General features: G+C 44.5%; 1 protein-coding gene and 1 pseudogene across 1 annotated transcript in view; both read left to right on the top strand.

Annotated features, from left to right (window-relative positions):
* Positions 1-995: 995 nt before the first annotated feature.
* On the top strand, positions 996-4,554 carry LOC135275682 (protein phosphatase 1 regulatory subunit 26-like; annotated as a pseudogene).
* Positions 4,555-5,392: 838 nt separating this feature from the next.
* The window catches only part of LOC135275674 (ephrin type-B receptor 4-like), a 56,025-nt gene continuing 34,757 nt past the window's right edge, over positions 5,393-26,660 (top strand). The window contains 1 exon segment of the mRNA XM_064377995.1: positions 5,393-5,480. Within this exon segment, the coding sequence (XP_064234065.1) occupies positions 5,393-5,480 (88 nt within the window).

Consider the following 26,660-nt stretch of genomic DNA (forward strand, 5'->3'; position numbering starts at 1 on the left):
GGCCGCCTCTCACACTGCACAGTGTCCTGCCTTCAGATGAAGAAGTCCTCAGACCATACTCTGCCAAGGTTTCTATCTCCCCTAGGGGCCTACTGATATGGCTTATCCTCCAGAAACCAGGGCCTCATTTCATAATCAAGGCACAAATTTATGATCCTGAAGAAGCAGCAGGTCTTTTAAAAAGTGGTGGTGGCCGGGTGCGGTGGCTCACGCCTGTAATCCCAGCACTTTGGGAGGCCGAGGCGGGTGGATCACGAGGTCAAGAGATCGAGACCATCCCGGTCAACATGGTGAAACTCTGTCTCTACTAAAAATACAAAAAAAATTAGCTGGGCATGGTGGTGCGTGCCTGTAGTCCCAGCTACTCGGGAGGCTGAGGCAGGAGAATTGCCTGAACCCAGGAGGCGGAGGTTGAGATGAGCCAAGATCGCGCCATTGCACTCCAGCCTGGGTAACAAGAGTGAAACTCCGTCTCAAAAAAAAAAAAAAAAAAAAGTGGTGGTGGGGGAGGCGGGGAGGCAGGGGGCCCGGCCGGACTCCCTGCACCCCCTCCTTGCACCCCAGCTGAGGGCGGAGTATGCTGGCCCCGCAGCCTCCGGCCTGCACCCTGCCCACCACCTACCCCGGGACTCGGGATGCGGGCGCAGGCGGGGTTGCGCAGTGGGCAGTGGGGGCCAGGAGGAATCAAAAGTCTGTTTAAAAAGCAGAGAGAGGGTGCCTCGGCGTGTAAATGGAGAGATGAAGACCTGACCCTGGGCATATGGGAACACCCCGTCAACCTGGACTCTGAGAATTTCAAGAGGTTGCTGGTTGGGTCAAGAATGAATCTACGCATGCCGCCATGCTGAGCCTGGATTTATAGCCATCTTTTTTAACCTGCAAAGAAGCATTTGCAGACGTTCTCTCATGGGTACCACTTGCCAACCTTTGGAGGATGTGAAGCCGGCAGAGAAACAAAGCATCGCCCCTCTGCGCATCCCTGCCCACCTGCTAGAATGATTCTCATGAACGCCCCTCCAGTGGTTGCTCTGCAGTCCAAATGGGAGGGCTTTGGCCCTCCAGGGAGCTTTAGGTTCCCCGGGTGCTTCTCGGAGGCTGACAAGGGAGTGGAGAGCGAGGCAGTGAGCGCCCGGGTGCAGATGCTCATCATGACGCTGCAGTGCGGGGCACCAGCAATAAGCGAGCCGCACAGAGGGGCCACAGGGCAGAGGGATGCCATGATGCCAGGCCAGTGGCCAAGCCCCCTGTGCACAAGGGGCCACTTGCCTTGGTCTTGTGGCTGACACTGACCCCATGGGGGAGAAGGAAGCTGCAGACTTTCACCCACTGGTGCTAGATTCAGAGAGTGATGATTCCATGGACCGGGACATCGAGGAGGCCATCCAGGAGTGCCTGAAGGCAAAGAGTGGTGCGACACAGCCCGGGCCCGGAAGGGTCCAGCCAGGTGCAACCCAGCAGCTTTCCAGGGCCTCAGGTGGAGGCAGTAGATGTAAGCCAGAACCGGCTCACAGCAGTGCCCTGACTGCCCTGGGTCCCCCAAAACTTGCACCTGGCTCAGGCGGTGGCCCTGGCAGCCAGGTGGGATCCAGCCAGGACCAGGGCTCCGACTCCTTGTTCAGCGTGAGCAGCGAGGACTCCTTCGAGCAGAGCATCAGGGTGGAAATAGAAGAGTTTCTGAACGAGAAGAGACAGCATGAGATCCAAAAATGTGTTGGATCAGTGGACAAGAAACCGGACTGCAACGAAAATTTAGCAGCCAAGTCACTCTTGAAATCCCACCAAGAAGCCGCGAGGGGGGTGCATCGCAAGGTCTGATGGGCACCCAGAAGTTCACCTTCGGCAGACCTCCCCGGTTAGCAAAGATGAACATGCAGCCCAGAAACCTCAGGTCCACGGTCACAACCACGAGGGAGAACGAGGGCAGCACAAAGCCAGCAACCCCCTGCCACCCTTCAGAAGCAGCACAGAATCAAAGTGGGATGAAGAGGAGCACCAGCGCCGCAAGGAGGGGAAGGCGAGTCCCGAGCGCGGCACAGGCGCCCAAGGTGTCCGATTCCAGCAGCGAAGATGGCATCGAGGAGGCCATCCAGCTGCACCAGCTGCAGAAAACACACAAGGAGGCAGACGGGGACCCATCCCAGAGGGCCCAGCTCCACGAGGAGAGGCAGCCTGACCCTCCCGCACACAGCGTAAGCAGTGCCACCAAAAGTGCCTTGCCCGAGACCCACAGGAAAACACCCAGCAAGAAGAAGCCAGTGGCCGCCAAGACCACGGACCCTGGCCCGGGGGCCTGGACACTGACCACTTCCCTAAGCTCCCAAAGGAAACCAAAGCTCCGACTCCTGTGAGCCCGGCTTCAAGGAGCAAGTTTGTGGAACAGTCCTCATGCCTGGCAGACACGTCCTCTGAGCTGATGTGCGCGGAAGCGATCCTGGGCATTTCCAAGACGATCCTGCCGGCTCCCGTGGAGGGCAGCGATGGGTCCCTGTCCACAAGCCCACTCTTCCACTCTGCCAACGTGCCTTCCCGCTCCGACGGTGACAGTAGCTCCATGGACAGCGACGACAGCATCGAGCAGGAAATCCGGACGTTTTTGGCCCTCCAGGCACAGTCGAGGAGTTTGCTGGCCAGAGGTGAGAGCTGCCCGCAAGGTGCCCAGGGTGCACTTTCGCCACCTGGCCCCAACGGCCAGACCAGCGGCCCCAAGGCCCCTCTCTCTAAAACACCGGACCCACTGCTGGGCTGCAAAAGGAAGCGTCGAGGCGGCGGCCATGTGAGGGCATCCGTGCCCAAAAAAACACAGGAGGTGGTGGAAGATGGGGGTCAGGATGCTGATCACAGCCAGGGGAGAGCCGAGCCTGGCCATGAGGGGTGGGACCTGCTCATCCAGGACGAAGCCAGCAAGGCCCCCGGAGGGGAGAGCGCCACTTGCCTGTCACAGGCCCAGGGTAAGACAGACGAGGCGAGACACCTGGATGAGTAGGAGAGCTCCGAAGACACCTTCCTGGACAGTGATGAGGACCTGGATACAGCCATGAAGGACTTGTTAAGGTCCAAATGGAAGCTCAAGAAGCGATGCAGGGAGCTCAGGATGGCCTGCAGGAAGGTCAGGTTCAGCACCACGCAGACGCACTTCTTGTAGCAGCTGGGCAGGCTGCGGAGAGACTGAGAGGACAGGAGGCCGCCAGTGCTCAAGGGCTGCCTCTCCAAGTCCAAGAGAGACGGCGGCGAGGGCTCCGGGAAGAAATCCCCCAGGACGAAGCAGGTGGGTGCCGGGAGCCAGGACACAGGCCCCGCCTTCCGGGTAAGGAGACCGGCCTCTGTCTCCACCTGCGCCTCTGCCTCCGAAGGGAATCCCTTCCCCAGGGAGTCCCAGGACTCAGCTCCCAGCCCAGGCTTGCTCTCTGACAACAGCAGTTCAGTGGACAGCGATGAGCATCGAACTGGAGATTCGGAAGTTCTTGGCGGAAAAAGCCAAGGAGTCAGTGAGCAGTTCAGAAGTTCAGGCAGAGGGCCCGGCTGCCCTCTGGACAGGGGGCCCAGCCAGGCCAGAGGTACTGGGCAGGAAGGAGCCCACCCTGCTGCCTGGCATGTGTACCCGGAGTCAGAGGGCCAGGGGGGTCCCACGGCCCTCAGAAGGGTCGCGAGACACAGAGAGCTCAGGAGCTCAGGGTGCATCTGGTCTGTTTGGCCAGGGCGGGAAGGGGCTCCCCGCTGCTCCCGGCTGAGGGGATCCGGCACCGACCAGGAGCACCAGCATCTCTGCCAAGGGTCTATCAACGAGCAGGACAAACGTTTACCTTCACAGAGACTAGAGTCCACGAGGGACCGAGCCTGCTGCCAAAAGTGCTTTTGGTCCGCTGCCCAGCTGTGCCACAGCGGGCACCGAGGCAGCAGGTGCAGGGGGGACCTTTCACATGGGCTGTGGGAGCCGGAGCTTCCTGACCCCCAGCCCGGGAGCTGAGAGGGATGCTCGAGCCCAGGCTGAGCGCGCCCTGCCTTGGAGCAACTTTGCCCACCAAAATAGGCTGCCCAGCTCGTGGGCACTGTGCTCTGAAGGTAGATGCAGCGTGGAGTGGTGGCATCGGGATAGAGAGAGATAAGAGGTCCAAGGGCCCCGCCTGGGGCCTGCCCAGCCTACCCCTTGCCAGCTTCTCCTCACTGCTGTTCACCCAGCTCTTCCACTTTGGAAACGGAGTCTCCTGGGGAGGCAGGCAGGCCGGCCTCTTCAGCCCCCACCTGGGGCTGCCTCTGCAGGGCCTGTCCTTCTCGGCCTTCAGGGAGGCCCAGGCCAGGCCCAGCCCTGTCTTTGGAAGCCCACACCTGCTGGTGAAGAAGGACGGAGGACTCTGGCCAAGCCGGAAGGCACAGCTGGAGCTGAGTTTGCATGACAGGAGGAGCTCGGGCTCGGAGGAAAGCATTTTGGACCTGAGGTATAGATGAAGGGTCATCGATAGGGATGACCAGGACTAGGACGCCTTGGGCAGTGACGCTAGTGACTTCAGCCACACCTCCGGGGAGGACAGTGGCAGCAGCTCAGTAGTGAAGGTCTAAGCCCTCGAGCTGTGGGTTCCATCTTGGGTTCCGTGCATTCGTGGAAAGCGGCGTAGCCATGCATGTGTCATGCGTGTGTGTGATGGTCTGTGGTTGCCAGGAGGGGAGCAGGAGTCTGTTATACATACCCCTGTATATACGTACACCGACATGAAACGATGCTTTTATTTAACAGACGTGTCCTGGTTGTTCCTAACTGCAGTTTTCTGTGTTCTGCATACAAGTCTTAGATTAGAAAACACTGGGTTCTTACCATCACGGCCAGGTTCACAGAGACTCTGATGCTTTTTGTCGGTTGATGGTGAGAATGTCTGGCAGTGGCTGCAGTGGTAGCCTGAGGGAGGCTGAGCTGCCCTCCCGGGAATCACTCAGATGCCCCAAGGTGTCCGTGGGGAAGCTCCCGGGACAGCACTTTTTTTTTTTTTTTTTTTTTTTTTTTTTGAGACGGAGTTTCGCTCGTTACCCAGGCTGGAGTGCAATGGCGCGATCTCGGCTCACTGCAACCTCCGCCTCCTGGGTTCAGGCAATTCTCCTGCCTCAGCCTCCTGAGTAGCTGGGATTACAGGCACGCGCCACTATGCCCAGCTAATTTTTTGTATTTTTAGTAGAGACGGGGTTTCACCATGTTGACCAGGATGGTCTCGATCTCTTGACCTCGTGATCCACCCGCCTCGGCCTCCCAAAGTGCTGGGATTACAGGCTTGAGCCACCGCGCCCGGCCGACAGCACTTTTTATACAGAGGACACCAACCCCCACCGGGCCCTTGGTTCTTGGAGGCCAGAGCACAACTGAAAACTGTAGTCACAGCCATCGGTTGGAAAAAAGTTTCAAAGCACAATGGCCGTTGAGCCCATGACCGCCCCTGTTGCACGTGAAATCTACACGGATGTCAATGGCAGCGACTGCAGCCCAGCCCTGGGCCTGGGTGGGTTCATGTCCAATCTTGTTCAATCACTAGATCATTCTAACATCTAAATAAACCTCTTTTTATATGAAAAAAAAAAAAAAAGAGAGAGCGGTTGTGTTTCCTGCTCACCCACTGTACTCCCCAACCCTGGCTAAACTTTCAGTGATAAAGTTCAACTGTCTCAAAGAAAAAGTGCTATTAATGGTGTTACCTTGGTGATGATGCCCCAGTCCGCTCCCTCTGTAACAGTCCTCACTGAATCCTTTCTTCTGATCTTTAAATTCTCCTGAAATCTCTGATTCAGTTATTCAAACTGCCACCATTTCATTTTAAGCTTCAATAGCAAGAGAGATAATTGATCAGGATTGAATGCCTTTAAGCCAGTGTTCTCAGTGTGGCTGTACATTGCTGTCCCCTGGGAATATGGGAAAAATCAGGATGCTTAGGCACACTGAAAACCAATGACATGGGACTGTATAGGGGTGGGATCCAGGCAACAGCATTTTTAACACCCTCCAGATGATTCTGATGTGCATCGGGGGCCAGGCACCTCTGACTTAAGTGGAATGACTACACTGTAGAAGTTCTCAAACCTCTGTAAGCAGTGACTAAGGAAGCTTTGCAAAAATACAGACTCCCAGGCTCCTCACCCACCGAGTCACAATCTTAGGACTTGGGATCGAGCTATTTGCATTTTTCTAAAGAGGCACAAGAGACTCTAAAGGGAAGACAGATCTGTAAATACATGCCTAGGTGCATGTGCAGCCCTGCAGACATCAGGGCAAAACTGTGAGGTGAGAGAACTCTGCCTCTCTCTCTCTTGCACCTCCTCTCCAGCATGGTGCAAAAGCCCTCAGAGCCCTTTCCCACCTCCAGGCTTGGGTTTCATCTCTGCTTTCTAAAAAGGGAAACAAAAATAAAGCTAGAGTCTAGGAAATCTTCAGTCTGAAAGTTCCTAAGCAATGGATTCTTTTCTGTTTATAACTTTTCTGCTTCAAGATCACCCTTTCTCTCCAGCACCCTGCGCATTTTGTAATTGAGTTCATCATGCCAGAATCTTGCCTTATATGCAGTAGGTGCTCAATAAATGTTTGAATGTGAATTATATATGTGTAGAAGTAGTTCTTTATTCATAATTTGACATTCAATTATGTTTTAAGGGCCTGGATATTTTTCCAGTTTAAAAACATTGTCCCTTTTGTGTCGATGTGTTGATAAATTAGTTTAGGAGAACATCTCTGCATAAAAAAGAAATGAGGCAAAATTTAGGAAAATTATTGAAATTACCAGAAGATGGACCCTACAAGCTGTCTAATTAATGCCTTGAGAATAAACATTACTCCTATTTTAAATCAATTTTCTGAAGTAAGTGGAAGAACCCACTGAAACTTTCTTCCACGTATTTGTATGAATTTTGCTCTTAAATACATTTAAGCTAACCAGAAGGCCAAATGAAATAGAAAATGTTACTTTTCCCTAAGGGGATTTCCTTGGAGAAATCCCAGTAGTTTCAGAGCTCATGTGACATTTATTTGAACTTCCCATAGGTGGAAGGTGGGAGGAGGTAGAGGATCAAAAAACTACCTATCAAGTACTATGCTGATTACCTGGGTGACTAAATAATCTGTACACCAAACCCCCATGACACACAGTTTACCTACATAACAAACCTGCACATATACTCATGAACCTCAAATAAAAGTTTAAATAAATAAATAATGAAACAACAAAATAAGAAAATGGCAATGATTTTCTCATTCCCAGGAGGGGATTTTTTTTTCTTTTATTTTTATTTATATATATTTTTGAGACAGGGTCTTGTTTGCTTTGTTGAGCAGGCAGGTCTTGAACCCAGAAAGAGATTTTTCTTTCCATCCTTTTGCTTATATTCCCTGTTTTTTATACAATAAAGATCCATGTTTAAGTAATAATAAATGTAAGTGTACCATCTTAATAGTGAATATTGGCAGACACCTAAGTTTAGTTTTATTCACGTGAAGGCAAGGAAAAGCTTTTCATGTCCACTCAAAGATGGGTTAGGAGCTGAGCTAGTGTTCACTGCCTGTTTGGAATTCTCTTTTGGGGAGCTTTCTCCCAGTTTAAACCTTTAATGATAATTATTAATCAATTTTAGAACAGTTTCTCCATTAAACAAAATTTTCCAGTTGCACATTCCTTTATGTATTCTTCATGGATAAAGAAAGACTTTAAAATAGATCTTGAATGTAGCTTAATGCTTTTGTGGCCTGTGCTTTTGAGGTCTTATCTAAAAAAATCCCTGCCCAGCTCATTGTCATCAAATGTCTCCCCTCTGTTTGCTTCTAATCGTTTCATAGTTTCTGGTTTTACATGTACGTCTTTAATCCATTTAGAGTTGATTTTGTGTATAGTAAAAGAGATAAGGGTCTCATCTCATTCTTCTGCATGTGGAGATCCAGGTTTTCCAATATCACCTTTTGAAGAGATTCTTCTTTCCCCAGTATGTATTCTTGGCACCATTATCAAAAATCATTGTGTCATAAGCGTATGAATTTACTTCTGGATTTTCTATTGTGTTCCATTTGTCTATGTGTTTATTCTTATGCCAGTACTATGCTGTTTTGGTTACCACAGCTTTGTAGTATATTTTGAAGCCAGGCAGTGTGATGCCTCCAGCTTTGTTCTTTTTGCTTAAGATTACTTTGGCTATTTGGGGTCTTTTGTGGTTCCCCATGAATTTTAGGATCATTTTGTTCTATTTCTGTGAAAAAGATCATTGGTATTTTGATAGGAATTTTATTAAATCTGTAGATTACTTTGGGTGGTATGACCATTTTAACAATATCGGTTCTTCCAATCCATAAACATGAGATATCTTTTCATTTATTTGTGTCATCTTCAATTTCTTTCAGTGTTTTATAGTTTTGGTGTAAAATCTTTCACCTCAATTAAATTTATTCCTATGCACCTTTTTTTAATAACTATGGTAAATATAATTATTTTCTTGATTTCTTTTTCAAATAGTTTACTATCAGCATGTAGAAATGCTACTGATTTTTGTATGTTTGTCAAGCTAAGAAGCTTTTCCATAGCAACAGAAACAACAGAGTGAAGAGACACCTATAGAATGAGAGAAAACATTTGCAAACTATAAATATGACAAGGGGCTAATATCCAGAATATATAATTAACTAAAATGACGGCAAACAAAAAATTAATCTGATTTTAAAATGGGCAAAAGACCTTAACAGACATTTCTCAAAATGGCCAACAGGTATATGAAAAAATACTCAGCATCACTAATCACCAGGGAAATACACATGAAAACCACAATGAAATATGACCTCACTGTAACTAGAATGGCTATGATCAAAAAGATGAAAGAAAATCACTCTTGGTGAGGATATGGAGAAAAGGGAACCCTTACACAACGTGGGGGGAATGTAATTTAGTAGAATATTATGGAAAACAGTACGGTGGCTCGTCAAAAAATTCAAAACAGAACTACTGTATAATCCAGCAACCCCACTACAGGATATATATCCAAAGGAAATGAAATCAGTACATCAAAGAGCTATCTGCACTTCCATGTTTATTGCAGCACTGTCCACAGCAGCTAAGACTTGGAATCAACCTAAATATCTAAAAACAGATGAATGAATTTAAAAAAGTGACATATCTATAAAATAAAATAACATTCAGCCATGAAAAAGAATGATATTCTGTCATTTGAGACCAAATGGACAAACATGGACGATGTTATATTAATACATGAAATGAGCCAGACACAGAATGACAAGTATCACATGACCTCACTGTCATGTGGAATCTAAACAAAAAATTGATCTCAAAGAAGTAGGGAGAAGAACAGTGTTTATCGGAGACTGGGGAAGGAATTGGGAAGTGTAAGATGAGGAGAGGTTGGTCAATGTGCACAGTTACAATTAGATAAGGGATAAGTTCTGTTGTTGCATCACACAGTAGGGCGACTATAGTCAACGGCAAAGTATTGTATATTACAAACTAGAAGAGAGATGTTTTTTAAAGTTCTCAACATAAAGAAATAATATATGCATGGGGTTATAGATATGCTGGCTACCCTGCTTTGAACATTATACAATCTATACAGATATCAAAGAATCAAATTATACATCACAAATATGTACAATTATAATGTGCCAATTAAAGAATAAAAAGTTTTAAAAATAAAATAATCCAAATATTTTAAAATCTACACGCAGAAAAATCTACTTATATTGGTAAAAAATTAGAAACAACATAAATGTCCCCACACAGAAGAAAGACCTAGCAAATTATGATACAGTCATTTGAAGAGATGTTTTGAAGCCATACTGAAAACTATTGAACTGTGCGGTATCTGAGTTATACCTCAATAAAGCTGTTATAAAAACATGCATAGTTTTTTGCACACTATACTAGAAGAAATCATATGCACAGAGAAAAATTCAAATTGTGTGATATGAGTATATAATTATAATGACAAAAATTAAAAATGAATCTGATTCATGGACAGCAATCAATGTAGGAATTTTCTACCTAATATTGTAAACATTCCATATTATCTCGGTAAAGACTCAAGCCAGACTTTGAACACTTGTGGATGAGAACTGAGAATAAAAGCTGACTCTCCCTAAAAGTCAAATGTAGTATAACAGGTTAGAAAGGTGACAGGCGAGCCCACAGTAGGTTTGTCCTAACTATTAGCTGAGATTTTTCTCAGGTTACATCCTAAGCCCCCTTTCTCTTCTCCCTGTAGTCTCCCTTGATATCTCATTCTCTCCCATAACTTTGACTGCTTCTGTAGTAATAAATCCCAGATTTCTATTTCCAACACAGAGCTTTTTTTTCTGAATTTAAACTCCTGTAGCTGTCTGCTTCTTATTAATAATAAATATAAAGTTTGCTAATAAGTCCTGTTCATCAGAAAATTAAACACCACATGTTCTCACTTATAAGTGGGAACTGAACAATGAGAACACATGGACACAGGGAGGGGAACATCACTCACTGGGGCCTGTTGGGGGGTGGGGTGGGGAGTTGAGGGAGAGCATCGGGATAAATAGCTAATGCATGCTGGGCTTAATACCTAGGTGATGGATTGATAGATGCAGCAAACCCCCATGGCACGTGTTTACCTATGTGACAAATCTGCACATCACGCACATGCACCCCAGAGCCTAAAAAATATAAATAAACTGTTCTCATCACTTTTAAGCACTTTCCCTTAGCATCTGTACTTACAAGAATCTTTTTGACTTTTCTTTGGCTGAATACAGGCTTATTTATTTGAACACTCCAACCCAATACAATTGTCAAGCTAGTGGTGAGCTGGGGGAGGAAAGTGAAAAGTGGGAGAAGGAACTTAACAGTGTGCTGTGAAACTATCTCCTCTGAATTCCCACTTAAAATCCAAAGCAGGTACCTGTTCGAAGACAACTCCAGCCTCCAACGCCTTTCTCTCTCCTATCACTGAATTGTGGAATATTAACTCTGAGATTATTAAGAGAAGGATCAAACAAATAATCTCAGGGATGCTAACAAAAGGCCATAAATGCCACAGAACAGAAGGACATATATTTTGGTAATAATTAGCACTGTATTAATGCTCCTAATGCATTATCCCATTTAAACCTTCCATAAACTCCAAAGTGGGTGTTAATAATATCTGCATTTTCACATAGGATTCAGACAAGAATAAAGTGAATACATTGCTCAAGATTACACAGTTAGGAAGTAGAGAAACAAGACTTTGAATGCAGTCAGATTCCAGAACCTCACTCTGTAGATCAGGGTTCCTTTACCTCAGCACTAGTGACATTTAGGGCCTGATAATTCTTTGCTATGGCTCTGTCCTGTGCATTGTAGGATGTGGAGCAGCATCCCCGGCCTCTACTCACTAGATATCAAAAACGACTCCCCAGCAGTAACAAGAAAAAACATCTCCAACATAGACAAATGTCTCCTGTTGGGAAAAATTGCCTCCAGCTGAGAAATACTGCTATAGATGGGGCAGGGGAAAACTTGCTAAGAGGTTAAACACATTGCCCATCTATGGCAACTAGTAGATAGCCCAATCTGAATTCGAACTGAGAATGACCTGACTTCATATGCTATTATGCTTTATTGATCAATTTGGGAAAAATAAAACAAAATGAAACAAGAGCAAAGAAAAAGAGAGGAATAAAAGGAAACAAATAAGACTGTTATTTTGGAATAATTTGTTTCTATTTAAAGAAAAAGAAACAGAAACAGTCCCTGAAGACTGTTTAAGACTGTTAATGATTGTTGAAGAGTCCCTGAGGTACTTAAACTTCACTAAGAGTAAGCAAAATGTTCTATAAAGCAGCAATTCTCAAAGTTAGCTACATGTTAGAATTATCTTTTGAGCTTTAAAAATACTGGTGTCTCGGCCTCATCCCCAAGAGATTGTAGTTTAATTGGTCTAAGATGTGACTTGAGTTTGGGATTTTGCAAAGCTGTTCAAGTGTTTCCAATATAAATTCAAAGCTAAGAACCATGGCTGTAAAGGATTCAACTAGTATTTAATTTCTATGGGTCTTATCAATTATTAATATTATCAATATTAAATTAATTGCACACATTTTGTTTAATAGAAAACTAATGGATACTTGATGTATTGAGAGCATACATTACCCTCAACATTCACTGAGCTACTGATCGTCAAGTTTGTAGTTGTTTATAGGATCCTATAGCCAGAAGAGAAAGTATTCTCTAGTTCCTAATATTTGGGCTATCTTGTCTCCCATCATGATTTCCAACAAGAAAATGAGCCAAAAATGGAAAGGGTACTGTTATTTTATGGTTATTCATAACACTTTCAAAGTGCGATGGAAGAATTTTTTTTCAATTATTGGGTAAAATGTGATTTTGGAACGGTTTCAAGGCTCTAAACACTTTATTTTGGCTTATTCCAATATATGTGATTAAGTAATTTTACTAAAAGTTAACCTTGTCTCTACCAACACAAATAATCCAGAATTCAATAGATGCATTCATTTCCAATATGTAATTTGTTCAGATAGCAATAAGACATGTTAGTTTTCCATTACCATAGCTGTCAAACTATGGAAGAGATAACTTTTGCTCAAGTGGCTTTCTATAACAATGACCAGCAAATCCAGCCTAATTTAGACAACACTGTTATTCACTCCAAATATACTCCCTTTCCTTCCATAGATAGTCTACACCTGTACATGGCAAGCAATAAAACAGTATGGACATTCAGATCATTTATCCAGTATTGATAATCATTTCTAATCACACTGTACAAGAATTTGTCCAGTGGTTAGCATTGATTCTTACAAGATGGTCACTTCTCAAACAGTAATCTAAGTTGACAGGCTCAGAACACAATACCGCAAAATATAGCAGCTTGGCAATTGAGAAAATGGCAGAAGCAGGAAGATCTCTCTCATCTTCTCCCACCATTCTCTCCTGAAACAGGCCATAGGATCTAGGAAGGTCAGTCTCTGACCCTCTCCTTCCTTTCTTTTCTGAAGACCCTCATGTGACAGGTATCCTGCCCAATACCTAGAGGAAAGAAATGTTACACAGAGAGGCCAAAAAGAATCTGAACACACAGGTCTTGCTAAGTTCCCCCCAGTTTACTACCACTGTATCATATTATTTTGTCCTCCAATCACACTTTTGCACGACTCTCCACAAAAATACAGTTTTCCCTTTGTCTCTGGGTTTTCATTTCTGAAGCCTCCTGTGTTATGTAAAGCTTGTATTAAGTAAACTCACTATGCTTTTTCACTGATGCTTTTTCTCTTGTTAATGTGACTTTTGTTTTCAGGAGGGTCTCAATCAAGAGGGTCTCAATCAAGAGAGGGGAAAAAAGAAGAAATTATATTTTCTCCCCTGTAGTCATGAACCTTATAATGAGTGAGGAGAGACACTCCTTCTCCCCTACAAAGTGTAGATGACTTTTGATACATTGATCTGTGGAATTTGTAAGGTTCTTGAGAATTAAGCAATAGAAACAAAAAATTATGTCCCATTACATGTTATCCTCCAACCACTACTCTGAAGATTAGGAGGTGGGTTTATTTGTTTTGTGGTTACTACAAATTTTGTTGGGTATTTTTTTTGGAAGAAAGAGAGGGCATGGAAGTATAATAAATTTTCCCAAGCCCTAGAAGTTCATAAATGCTTCCAAGAGTGGGGTGAAGCTCAACAAATAATGGTATAAACCCTCTTCAAAAAGGTACCCACACATCCATTGTCACTAAGGGTGAATTGAAGTCTTATTTTAGACAGCAGAACTAAAAGAAAATAGCACTCGCCCTGGGTAGCAGAAACATCTGAATTTATGTAACACATATATTCACAGAGTTATGTTTAATTTAGTGAAATTAATTAAATTTTAATTGCACAGATCGTTCACTCTACTTATATTTTTAATTCTTTTCTAGGAAAAAAAGGAAGGCTCCAGTGAGCTGTAATTGTGCCACTGTCCTGCAGCCTGGGAAACAGAGTAAGACCCTATCTCTAAATAAATAAATAGGCCAGGCATGGGGTCTCATGACTGTAATCCCCTCAGTATTAGAGGCCATGGCAGGCAGGTCACTTGAGCCCAGAAGTTCAATACGAGCCTGAACAACATGGCGAAACCCCATCTCTACCAAAAATGAAAAAATTAGCTGGGTGGAATGGTGCATGCCTGTGGTCCCAGCTACTTGGGAGGCTGAGGTGAGAGGATTGCTTGAGCCCAGGAGTTCGAGGCTGCAGTGAGCTGTAATCACACCACTACACTCCAGCCTGGGTGACAGAGCAAGACTATCTCAAAAAAAAATTTTTTTTTAATTAAAAATACGTGAGAGTAGGAGCATAAATACATCCTTCTTTTGAGTCTCCACAGCACCTAGCAACCTGCTTTATACATTCAAAATTTATCTTATGTGTTTGAGATCTTTGAATTCCATAAATTATGATTCTCTAATTTATCCTGTATGATTTCTTCTTTTCCTCATTCCATTGCTTCTTTCTCAACTGGGGGGAAATTTGTCTCAGGATGAAGTCTATGAATGGAATGGATGAAGTGTCATGGAAAGAGAATGGAGCAGATCCAAGTGTGGAGTTTTTTTGTATAACAATTGATTGCTTGACTCTGCTTTCAGCTTCCATTGATTTGTTGTTCTTTTTTTTTTTTTTTAAAATAGTTTTTTCTAGCTCTGTGAAGAATGTCAGTGGTAGTTTAATGAGAACAGCATTGAATCTATAAACTGCTTTGGGCATTGTGGCCATTTTCATGATATTGATTCTTTCTATCCATGAGTATGGAATGTTTTTCTATCTGCATATGAAAAATTATTTCCTTGTAGAGTGGTTTGTACTTCTCCTTGAAGAGGCCCTTCACTTCCCTTGTTAACTGTATTCCTAGGTATTTTATTCTCTTTGTGGCAATTGTGAATGGGAGTTCATTCATGATTTGGATTTCTTGTCTGTTGTTGGTGTATAGGAATGCTTGTGATTTCTGCACATTGATTTCGTATCCTGAGACTTTGCTAAAGTTGCTTATCAGCTTAAGAAGCTTTTGAGCTGAGACAATGGGGTTTTCTAGATACAGGATCATGTCATCTGCAAACAAAGACAATTTGATTCCTCTCTTCCTATTTGAATACCCTTTATTTCTTTCTCTTGCCTGATTGTCCTGGCCAGAACTTCCAACACTACGTCGAATAAGAGTGGTGAGAGAGGGCATCCTTGTCTTGTGCCAATTTTCTTTTTTTTTTTTTTTCTTGAGGAAGAAAAAAGAGAAAGAGAGAGAGAGAATAGGGAGGAGGAAAAAGGAAGAGAGAGAGAGAGAATGGGGAGGAGGAAGAAGGAAAAGAAAGAGGGAGAGAGAATGGGAGTATTGCTTTCTTGCCCAGGCTAGAATGCAATTTAGTAATGGGTATTGAAAACCTCTTTTATACTGATAATTATACTTAATAATGTAGTCAGGAAGGAATAAGGGAAGAAGATAACAAACAAACAGCCAACCAATATTTAATTTAAACCTATGAAATGCTATGCGATTACTAAGGAGTGATTTACTTCCAATTATGTAGTCACTTTTGGAATAGGTGTGAGGTGGTAATATATGTTTTGTGTATTTGAAGTGGAGAGTTCTGTAAATGTTTATTAAGTTTACTTGTTCCGGGTCTGAGTTCAAGTCCTGAATGTCCTTGTTAATTTTCTGTCTCGTTGATCTATAGAATCGTTAGCTCTTCTTGTTGCATTGATCCTTTTGCCATTATGTAATGTCATTCCTCGCCTCTTTTGATCTTTGTTGCTTTAAAGTCTACTTTATCAGAGGCGAGAATTGCATCTCCTGCTTTTTGTTTATTAGTTTATTTTTGCTCTCTGTTTGATTGGTAAATCTTCCTCCTTCTCTCTGAGTCTTTGTGTATTGTTGCATGTAAGATGGGCCCGGATGCAGCATACCGATGGGTTTTGGCTTTTTTATCCAATTAAAATACATATAAGTTTAATACTGGCGTTTGATGCTAGCTGGCTGTTTTGCGCATTAGTTGATGTAAATTTTTTATTGTGTTAAAGTTCTTTTCTTTTTGATATATTTTTGGAAAGGCTGATATTGGTTGTTCCTTTATATGTATAGTGCTTCTTTCAGAAGCTCTTGTAAAGCAGGCCTGGTGGTGGTAAACTCTCTAAGTGCTTGTTTGTTCGCAAAAGATTTAATTTTTCCTTTGCTCATAAAGCTTAGTTTGGCTGGATAGGAAATTCTGGGTTGAAAGTTCTTTTCTTTAAGGATGTTAAATATTGGTCCCCACTCTTTTCTGGCTTGTAGGGTTTCTGCTGAGAGATCTGCTGTAAGTCTGATAGGTTTCCCTTTATGGGGAACCTGACCTTTCTCTCTGGCTGCCCTTAGTATTTTCTCCTTCATTTCAACCCTAATAAATCTGGCGATTATGTGCCTTGGGGTTGGTCTTCTTGAAGAATATCTTTGTGGTGTTCTCTGTATTACCTGGAGTTGAATATTACCCTGCCTTGCTAGGTTGGGAAAATTTTCCTGAATGATATCCTGAAGAGTATTTTCCAACTTGGATTCATTCTCTTCATCACATTCAGGTACACCTATCAAACGTAAATTAGGTCTTTTCACACAGTCCCATATTTCCTGGAGACTTTGCTCATTCCTTTTCATCCTTTTTTCTCCATTCTTGTCTTCTCGTTTCATTTCACTGAGCTGGTCCTCGACTTCTGATATCCTTTCTTCTGCTTGATCAATTCGACTGTTTAAACTTGTGCATGTTTCGCGAAGTTCTCGTGTTGTGTTTTTCAGCTCCATCAATTCACTTATATTCTTCTCTAACTTGTCCATTCTCGTTAACATTTCATCAAACCTTTTTTCAAGGTTCTTAGTCTCTTTGCATTGGGTTAGAACAAGTTCTTTTAATTCACAGAAGTTTCTTATCACCCACGTTTTGAAACCTGCTTCTGTTATTGGAACACATGTGTAATCTATTAAGCCTTGTTCCGTTACTGATGAGGAATTGCAATCCCCTGTAGAGGGAGAGGCATTCTGATTTTGAGTATTCTCTACCTTTTTATGCTGGTTTCTTCCCTTCATTATATATTTATCCGTCTGTCATCTTTGTAATTACCGACTTTCTAACTAGGTCTCTGACGTCCAACTTGTTGATTCCCTGCGCCGAAATCTGAGCAATCCACTGAGCCGGCCAAAACAGCAGTGTTAAGATTGATGGTGCTTTTCTGCCTGGGAATCTTCGGACTCTGCACCAAGAACTGGCGTGCTAAGGCACCAGCAAAACCGCCACGCCGGCCACAAGAGTCGCCCTGGCGACCCGTGGGGCTCCTCCACTGGGAATCTCCTGGTCCGTGAGCAACTAATATTCGTCTGAAAGTGTGGCGTCCTCTCGTTCTTTGCGCTTTCACTGGGAGGTACGTGCCCGAGCTGCTAATCATCAGCCATCTTTGATTTGTTGTTCTTAACTGGATTTATGACTACTGTGCTTTGTTTCTGTGAGTCAGTATTCTATTTTCCCTGAAGCAACATATCTGTTAAACACAGGCCATCTCCCTGAGACCCCAACACATCCAGAAAATAGCCAAGAGCTGAGAAGTAAGCCAAATACCTCTGAACAACTAAAACAGGTATCGCCATGTCTCCACTGTCCAGATACTTACATAAGCTAGAACCCCCTTTGGGGCTCTCTGCACGTAATTCTAGTCAACTCATTTGTGTGATTTTCCTAACAAGGCATATTAGAAGCAGCAAATTTGTTTGGAGGTTGGGAAGGATAGGTTGCCAAAGGCTGGAACACTGACAATCATGAAAATGACAGCTGATAAACTAAAAGAGAGAAAAAGAACAAATAACAACAAAAAAGAAAACGTAAAAATAAGAACCAAGGAATCAAAACTCAGAAGAGATTTGATCATGCCATGTAGAGAGGCAAATAACCCTACATTTGTATTGCTCATAAGGACACCATTGTATTCTAGTGTGGGAGAGAAATTGACATTCATTATGGTAAGCCTGAGATACGAAGAAAAGAATAAAATGTGCTCAGGAAACTGTTGGGGAAGGCAGGAAAGTACACAATAGATTTTTAGAAAGATTTCTAACCAAAATGGTTTTGTTGCTGTTTTTGTGTTTAGAGGAGTAAACATCAGTTAATGGGGAAAAAAAGATTCATAAGTCATTTAAATAGGCCACTTCTTTCATAACATACTGGACAAATTGGCCATTACTGTATTTCAAAGAAAGCATGAAAAATCTCTTTAGACATGTCTCATTCTACAAATATCACTATAACTGCAATAATGTGATTTAGGAAGGAAAGAGAGAGACACACACACTAACTCCTGGGCATTTTAGAAGTTATTACCATTCCATCTTTCTTGCTGTTCCCCAACCATATATGTTCTCAACTTTTACACAGCTATTAACATAATATGTGATTAATTTTGCTTTGGTTTGACTTATCATTCATCACACACTTTCCAGGTACCTATATAATATTCATAATTTTCATTTTGATGGCTGTCTAACAGTCCATGTCCCTAAATTGCTTTCAATTTTACTAATTATCCATAAACAATATTGCAATAAACACCTTCATATACATGGTTAATCTGTCCTTTTATAGTTCTGAATTACTATCACAGAATAAATTCACCAAAGAGAAATTAAAAATATATCTAAGGTAAGAAATAAATGAACAGTGACCTGCTTTTGAGGTTGTGGTGAAAATGAGGTTGCAACACCAATTAAATCCCTCCTCCCCAGATTAGCAGAAATTTAACTTCTCACTTGCCTTGACTCCCCTTCCCTGAATGCTCAAGAACCCAGAGATTCATTTAGTCAAACTCTTCACAGAGGGAGAACTAGAGAATCTGACCACCGTCCAGTGGACACTTCATGACACCTACTTATGCTTCAGTTACTCCTGTACTATATAGCACATGCATTGAATGAGTGGATGTCCATGGCTCTTAAACCATGGACTCACATCACCTATCTGTAAAGAGGGCCCCGTGAGCATCATTGTTCCTCTACTAACAGATGAAGATAGACAAGCTCTGAGATGTAGTGATACAACCAGGAAGGGACAAAGATAGACCTTCCATCCCTCGGACAGGGGTTCATCCATTTTACCATGCAAGCTCATTGTGTGCAAGGCCCATGTCAAGAAAAATCTGACAATATGCAAGGACATAACCTGATTTTTTTTTTTCTTAATCTAGAAGGGTGATTCTGCACAGTATATGCAGTTGTGCTTCTATGTCAATGATCCATAAAATATCTTGTGAGGACAGAAAACATAACATATGTAAAATTATGCTCTAAAAAAGCCTTACACATTTTTGGCCTCAAATTATTTTAGCCAATTGAAATTAAAATTATTTAGAGATTAATTTTAACCTAATTTGGATTTTGTTGAAGATGTAGTAACTTTAAAAACAATGTGAAGGAATAGAGTTGGAAATGCAGTAATGACATATCACCTACAAACCATACATTACTGAATTTTAGATGTATAGAATCATTTACATGTGAGTGACATGTGTCACTGCAGCATATGACTGAGAGATTGAGGTACTTCCTTTTAACTTTAAAAGCATTTCTCCAATACCGCTGTACAATTGTGCCCTCTGCTGGCTCAACATGGGTATTATTTTATAGGGCTATACACAGGAAACAATGCTTTTATAATCCTATCTTAAAGTAAAACTTTCCAATACTTAAATTCTGTGTATATTTCAGAAATTAGTTGGTTCTATTCCACACAAACTTCTTTTTTTTTAATTGCATTTTAGGTTTTGGGGTACATGTGAAGAACATGCAAGATTGTTGCATAGGTGCATACATGGCAGTGTGATTTGCTGCCTTCCTCCCCTTCACCTATATGTGTCGTTTCTCCCAATGCTCTCTCTCCCCACCTCCCCACCCCCTGCTGTCCCTCCCCTATTCCCCCCCAACAGACCCCAGTGTATAGTGCTCCCCTCCCTGTGTTCATGTGTTCTCATTGATCAACACCCGCCTATGAGTGAGAACATGCGGTGTTTGATTTTGTCCACACAAACTTCTTAATCCTCTTTTTAAATTACTGATAATCTCATTTACAGAAATTCAAAACATTGTTAAAGATTAGCTCAGTACTGTTTAGTGTTACCAGATGAATAACTTTTATTTCTCAAAAAAGAACTCACAATTAAATATAAATATGGCTAAATCTCTTGAAAATGTCTCTTATCTAATAAAATGCATAATAAAACCATTTATTATAGTATTTAAGTTTACAAATATCCACCCAATTATTGTCTCATTTTATTTCATTATTTAGCAATATTTATTCCCATGTAGCCTGCTGGATTTCAATGATACACAACTAAATAAAATGTGGTATCAATTCTTAAGAATTTTACTACTGAATCGAAAATGGTGAGAAGCAAATGAACAACTGCAGAGTGGCACGTGCCATGAACACTGATACTTTCCGGATCCCCCTTCAATGAGGAAACCTGTTGCTCCAGTCACAGAGAGCCTCATTGTGAAATGTCACACCCTTTTCCAGGAGCCCAAGTCCAATGACTGATCCATGCTGGAGAATAAAAGGCCCACCATATCAGCCAAACTTCCTACAACTCAGAAGGGCTATTCCAGCTCCTGAAATCCCCTGGGGTTTACCACGGCTGTTAGGCACACATCCAAGTTCAGCCCTTCTCTCTACCCCAGTGGTTTTCAACTGAGAGTAATTTGCTGTCCCCTCCCTCCCCACCACCAGAATATTTTACAATGTCTGGAGGCACTTTTGGTCATCACAACTGAACGGGGAGGAGCTGCATATGTGTGCTACTGGCATCTACTGGGTAGAGCCCAGGGATGCTGCTATACAACCCACAGTGCACAGAACAGCCTCACAACAAAGTGTTACACCTAGTCTGAAATGTCACTATGCCACAGTTGAAAAAGCTTATTCTGTCCAATCTCATGCTTTCTTTTCCCTTTCATAGGTGTTTGTCCCAAGATCATTCTTTTTTTGTTTGTTTTCATCTTTTGGGGAAGTTTTGGTTCTGTTTTTCAACTTTAGTTTCAGATTTGGGGGTACACATGCAGGTTTGTTTCAAAGATGTATTGCATGATGCTGTTTGGAGTACAATTGAAACCATCACCCAGGAAGTGAGCATAGTACCCAATAGGTAGTATTTCACCCTTCTGCCCGCTGTGTCTCCCTCCTCTTGTAATCCCTGGTGTCTACTGCTCCCATCTTTATGTCTATATGTGCTCAATGTTTAGCTCTGACTTATAAGTGAGAACATGTGATACTTGGTTCTCTGTTTCTGCATTAGTTCACTTAGGATAATGACCTCCATCTGCACCCATGTTTCTTCAAAGGACATAGTTTCATTGTTTGTTATGGCAGTGCAGTATTCCACGGTGCATATGTACCACATTTCCTTTATCCAATCCACCATTGATAGGCACTTGGGTTAATTCCATTTCTTTGCTATTGTGAATAGCACTGCAGTGAACATAGAGGTGCATGTGTCTTTTTGGTATAATTTTTTTCCTTTGAGTATATATACCCAGTAATGGGATTGCTGGGTCAAATAGTAGTTCAATTCTCAGTTCTTTGAGAAATCTCCAAACTGTTTTCCACAGTGGTTAACCTAAATTTACAGTCCCACAAGTAGTATATAAGCATTTGCTTTTTTTTTTTTTTTTTGAGACAGAGTTTCGCTCTTGTTACCCAGGTTGGAGTGCAATGGCGCGATCTCATCTCACCGCAACCTCCGCTTCTTGGGTTCAGGCAATTCTCCTGCCTCAGCCTCCTGAATAGCTGAGATTACAGGCACGTGCCACCGTGCCTAGCTAATTTTTTGTATTAGTAGAGACGGGGTTTCACCATGTTGACCAGGATGGTCTCGATCTCTTGACCTCGTGATCCACCCGCCTCGGCCTCCCAAAGTGCTGGGATTACAGGCGTGAGCCACCACGCCCGGCCAATTTTTTTTGTTTGTTTGTTTTTGAGACAGAGTCTTACTCTGTCTCCCAGGCTGGAGTGCAGTGGTGCGTTCTCAGCTCATTGCAACCCCCGCCTCCCAGGTTCAAGCGATTCTCCTGTCTTGGCCTCCCCAGGAGCTGGAAACACAGACATGCACCACCATGGCCAGCTAATTTTTTTTTTTGAGACGGAGTTTCGCTCTTGTTACCCAGGCTGGAGTGCAATGGCGCGATCTCGGCTCACCGCAACCGCCGCCTCCTGGGTTCAGGCAATTCTCCTGCCTCAGCCTCCTGAGTAACTGGGATTACAGGCACGCGCCACCGTGCCCAGCTAATTTTTTGTATTAGTAGAGACAGGGTTTCACCATGTTGACCAGGATGGTCTCGATCTCTTGAACTCGTGATCCACCCGCCTTGGCCTCCCAAGTGCTGGGATTACAGGCTTGAGCCACTGCTCCCGGCCTTTTTTTTTTTTTTTTTTTTTTTTAGACGGAGTTTCGCTCTTGTTACCCAGGCCGGAGTGCAATGGCGCGATCTCGCCTCACCACAAACTCCGCCTCCCGGGTTGAAGCAATTCTCCTGCCTCAACCTCCTGAGTAGCTGGGATCTAATTTTTAGTATTTTTAGTAGAGACGGGGTTTCCCCATGTTGACCATGATGGTGTCGATCTCTCGACCTCGTGATCCACCTGCCTCGGCCTCCAAAAGTGCTGGGATTGCAGGCGTTAGCCACCACGCCAAGAAGATTTATTTTTTATTATTATTTTTTGAGACAGAGTCTTTACTCTGTCTCCCAGGCTGGAGTGCAGTGGTGCGTTCTCAGCTCATTGCAAGCGCCGCCTCCCAAGTTCAAGCGATTCTCCTGCCTTGGCCTCCTGAGTAGCTGGAACCACAGGCATGCACCACCATGGCCAGCTAATTTTTTTTTTTTTATTTTTTTTTTTTGAGACGGAGTTTCGCTCTTGTTACCCAGGCTGGAGTGCAATGGCGCGATTTCGGCTCACCGCAACCTCCGCCTCCCGGGTTCAGGCAATTCTCCTGCCTCAGGCTCCTGAGTAACTGGGATTATAGTAATGCGCCACCATGCTGAGCTATTTTTTTGTATTTTTAGTAGTGACGGGCCTTCACCATGTTGACCAGATCTCTTCACCTCGTGGTCCACCCGCCTTAGCCTCCAAAAGTGCTGGGATTGCAGGCGTGAGCCACCGCGCCAGGAAGATTTATTTATTTATTTATTTTTTGAGACAGAGTCTTACTCTGTCTCCCAGGCTGGAGTGCAGTGGTGCCATCTCAGCTCATTGCAAGCCCCGCCTCCCAGGTTCAAGCGATTCTCCTTCCTTGGCCTCCTGAGGAGCTGGAACCACAGGCCTGCACCATCAGGGCCAGCTAATTTTTTTTTTTTTTTGAGACAGAGTTTCGCTCTTGTTACCCAGGCTACTGTGCAATGGCGTGATCTAGGCGCACCGCAACCTCCGCCTCCCGGGTTCAGGCAATTCTCCTTCCTCAGCCTCTTGAGTAGCTGGGATTACAAGCACGCGCCACCGTGCCCAGCTAATTTTTTGTATTTTTAGTAGAGACAGGGTTTCACCACGTTGACCAGGAATGTCTCGATCTCTTGACCTCGTGATCCACCCGCCTCGGCGTCCGAAAGTGCTGGGATTACAGGCTTGACCCACCACGCTCAACCTTTTTTTTTTTTTCAGTCTGGAGTGCAGTGGTCTGATGTCAGCTCATTGCAACCCCCGCCTCCCAGGTTCAAGCGATTCTCCTGCCATGGCCTCCTGAGTAGCTGGAACCACAGGCATGCACCACCATGGCCAGCTAATTTTTTTTTTTTTTTTAAAGGCCTTGCATGGGGGCTCACGCCTGTAATCACAGCAGTTCGGGAGGCCGAGGCGGGTGGATCACAAGGTCAAGAGATCTGGACCATCCTGGTCAACGTGGTGACACCCCGTCTTTACTAAAAATAAAAAAAATTAGTTGGGCTCGGTGGCACGTGCCTGCAATCCCAGCTACTCATGAGGCTGAGTCAGGGGAATTGCCTGAAACCAGGCGCCGGAGGTTGCCCTCAGCCGAGATCGCGCCATTGCACTCCAGCCTGGGTAACAAGAGTGAAACTCCGTCTCAAAAATAAATAAATAAATAAATTAGCTGGCAACAGTGGTGCATGCCTGTGGTTCCAGGTACTCAGGTTGCCAAGGCAGGAGAATCGCTTGAACCTGGGAGGCGGGGGTTGCAATGAGCTTAGATCATACCACTGCACTGCAGCCTGGGAGACAGAGTAAGACTCCGTCTCAAAAAAAAAATATATAGCCTGCCGTGGTGGTGCATGCCTGTGGTTCCAGCTACTCAGGAGGCCAAGGCAGGACAATCGCTTGAACCTGGGAGGCGGGGGTTGTAATGAGCTGAGATCGCACCACTGCACTCCAGCTTGAAAAAAAAAAAACAAGAGCTGAGTTTCGCTCTTGTTACCCACGCTGGAGTGCAATGGCACGATCTCCGCTGACGGCAACCTCCGGCGCGTGGGTTCAGGCAATTCCCCTGACTCAGCCTCCTGAGTAGCTGGGATTGCAGGCACAAGCCACCATGCCCAGCTAATTTTTTTTATTTTTAGTAAAGACGGGGTGTCACCACGTTGACCAGGATGGTCCAGATCTCTTGACCTCGTGATCCACCCGTCTCGGCCTCCCAAAGTGCTGGGATTACAGACGTGAGCCACCACACTCGGCATTTTTTTTTTTTTTTTCCACGCTGGAGTGCAGTGGTGCGATCTCGGCTCACCGCAACCTCCGCCTCCCAGGTTCAAGCGATTCTCCTGCCTTAGCCTCCTGAGTAGGTGGAACCACAGGCATACACCACTATGACCAGCTAATTTTTTTTTTTTTTTTTTTTAAAGGCCCTGCATGGTGGCTCACGCCTGTAATCACAGTAGTTTGGGAGGCTGAGGCGTGTGGATCACGAGGTCAAGAGATCGAGACCATAGTGGTCAACATGGTGAAACACTGTCTCTAGTAAAAATACAAAATATTAGCTGACCACTGTGGCGCGGGCCTGTAATCCCAGCTACTCAGGAGGCTAAGGCAGGAGAATTGCCTGAACCCGGGAGGCGGAGGTTGCGGTGAGCCGAGATCGCGTCATTGCACTCCAGCCTGGGTAACAAGAGTGAAACTCCGTCTCAAAAAAAAAAAATTATCTGGCCGTGCAGATGGCACCAGTGCACTCCAGCCTGCCAGAGAAAGTAAGACTCTGTCTCAAAAAAAAAAAAAAAAAAAATTACCTGGCCGTGGTGTTGCATGCCTGTGGTTCCAGCTGCTCAGGAGGCCAAGGCAGGAGAATCGCTTGAACCTGGGAGGCGGCGGTTGCAATGAGCGGAGATCGCACCACTGCACTCCAGCCTGGGAGACAGAGTAAGACTCTGGTCTCAAAAAAAAAAAAAAAGACCGGGCGTGGTAGGTCACGCCTGGAATCCCAGCACTTTGGGAGGCCGAGGCGGGTGGATCACGAGGTCAAGAGATGGAGACCATCCTGGTCAACATGGAGAAACCCCGTCTCTACTAAAAATAGGAAAAATTAGCTGGGCATGGTGCTGCCTGCCTATAATCCCAGCTACTCAGCAGGCTGTAGCAGGAGAATTGCCTGAACCCGGGAGGCGGAGGTTGCGGTGAGCCGAGATCGCGCCATTGCACTCCAGCCTGGGTAACAAGAGCGAAACTCCGCCTGAAAAAAAAAAAAAAAAATTAGCTGGCAATGGTGGTGCATGCCTGTGGTTCCAGCTACTCAGGTCGCTAACGCCGGAGAATCGCTTTAACCTGGGAGGCGGGGGTTGCAATGAGCTGAGATGGCACCACTGCACTCCAGCCTGGGAGACAGAGTAAGACTCTGTCTCAAAGAAAAAAAAAAGTGGTCGGGCGTGGTGGCTCACGCCTGTAATCCCAGCACTTTGGGAGGCCGAGGCGGGTAGATCACGAGGTCAAGATATCGAGACCATCCTGGTCAACGTAGCGAAACCCCGTCTCTATTAGAAATACAAAAAATTAACTCGTCACGGTGGCGCATGCCTGTAACCCCAGCTGCTCATGAGGCTGAGGCAGGAGAATTGCCTCAACCTGGGAGGCGGAGGTTGTGGTGAGCCGAGATCGCGTCATTGCACTGCAGCTTGGGTTTCAAGAGTGAAATTCCGTCTCAAAAAAAAAAAAAAAAAAATTAGCTGGCCAAGGTGGTGCATGCCTGTGTTTCCATCTACTCGGGAGGCCCAGGCAGGAGAATCGCGTGAACCTGGGAGGCGGTGTTTTCAATGAGCTGAGATTGCTCCAATAAACTCCAGCCTGAAGAAAAAAAAAAAAAAAAAAAGGGCGAGCGCGGTGTCTTACACCTGTAATCCCAGCACTTTGGGAGGCCGAGCCGGGTGGATCACGAGGTCAAGAGATCGAGACCATCCTGGTCAACGTGGTGACACCCTGTCTCTAGTAAAAATACAAAAAATTAGCTGGCCACAGTGGCGCGTGCCGGTAATCCCAGCTACTCAGGAGGGTGAGGCAGGAGAATTGCCTGATCCCGGGAGGAGGAGGTTGCGGTGAGCCGAGATCGCGTCATTGCACTCCAGCCTGGGTAACAAGAACGAAACTCCGTCTAAAAAAAAAAAAAATAGCTGGCCATGGTGGTGCATGCCTGTGGTTCCAGCTACTCAGGTGGCCAATG

The sequence above is a fragment of the Aotus nancymaae genome, unplaced genomic scaffold, assembly GCF_030222135.1.
Source record: "Aotus nancymaae isolate 86718 unplaced genomic scaffold, 86718_ANA_hifiasm-v0.15.2.pri h1tg000018l, whole genome shotgun sequence".
NCBI classification, from domain to species: domain Eukaryota; kingdom Metazoa; phylum Chordata; class Mammalia; order Primates; family Aotidae; genus Aotus; species Aotus nancymaae.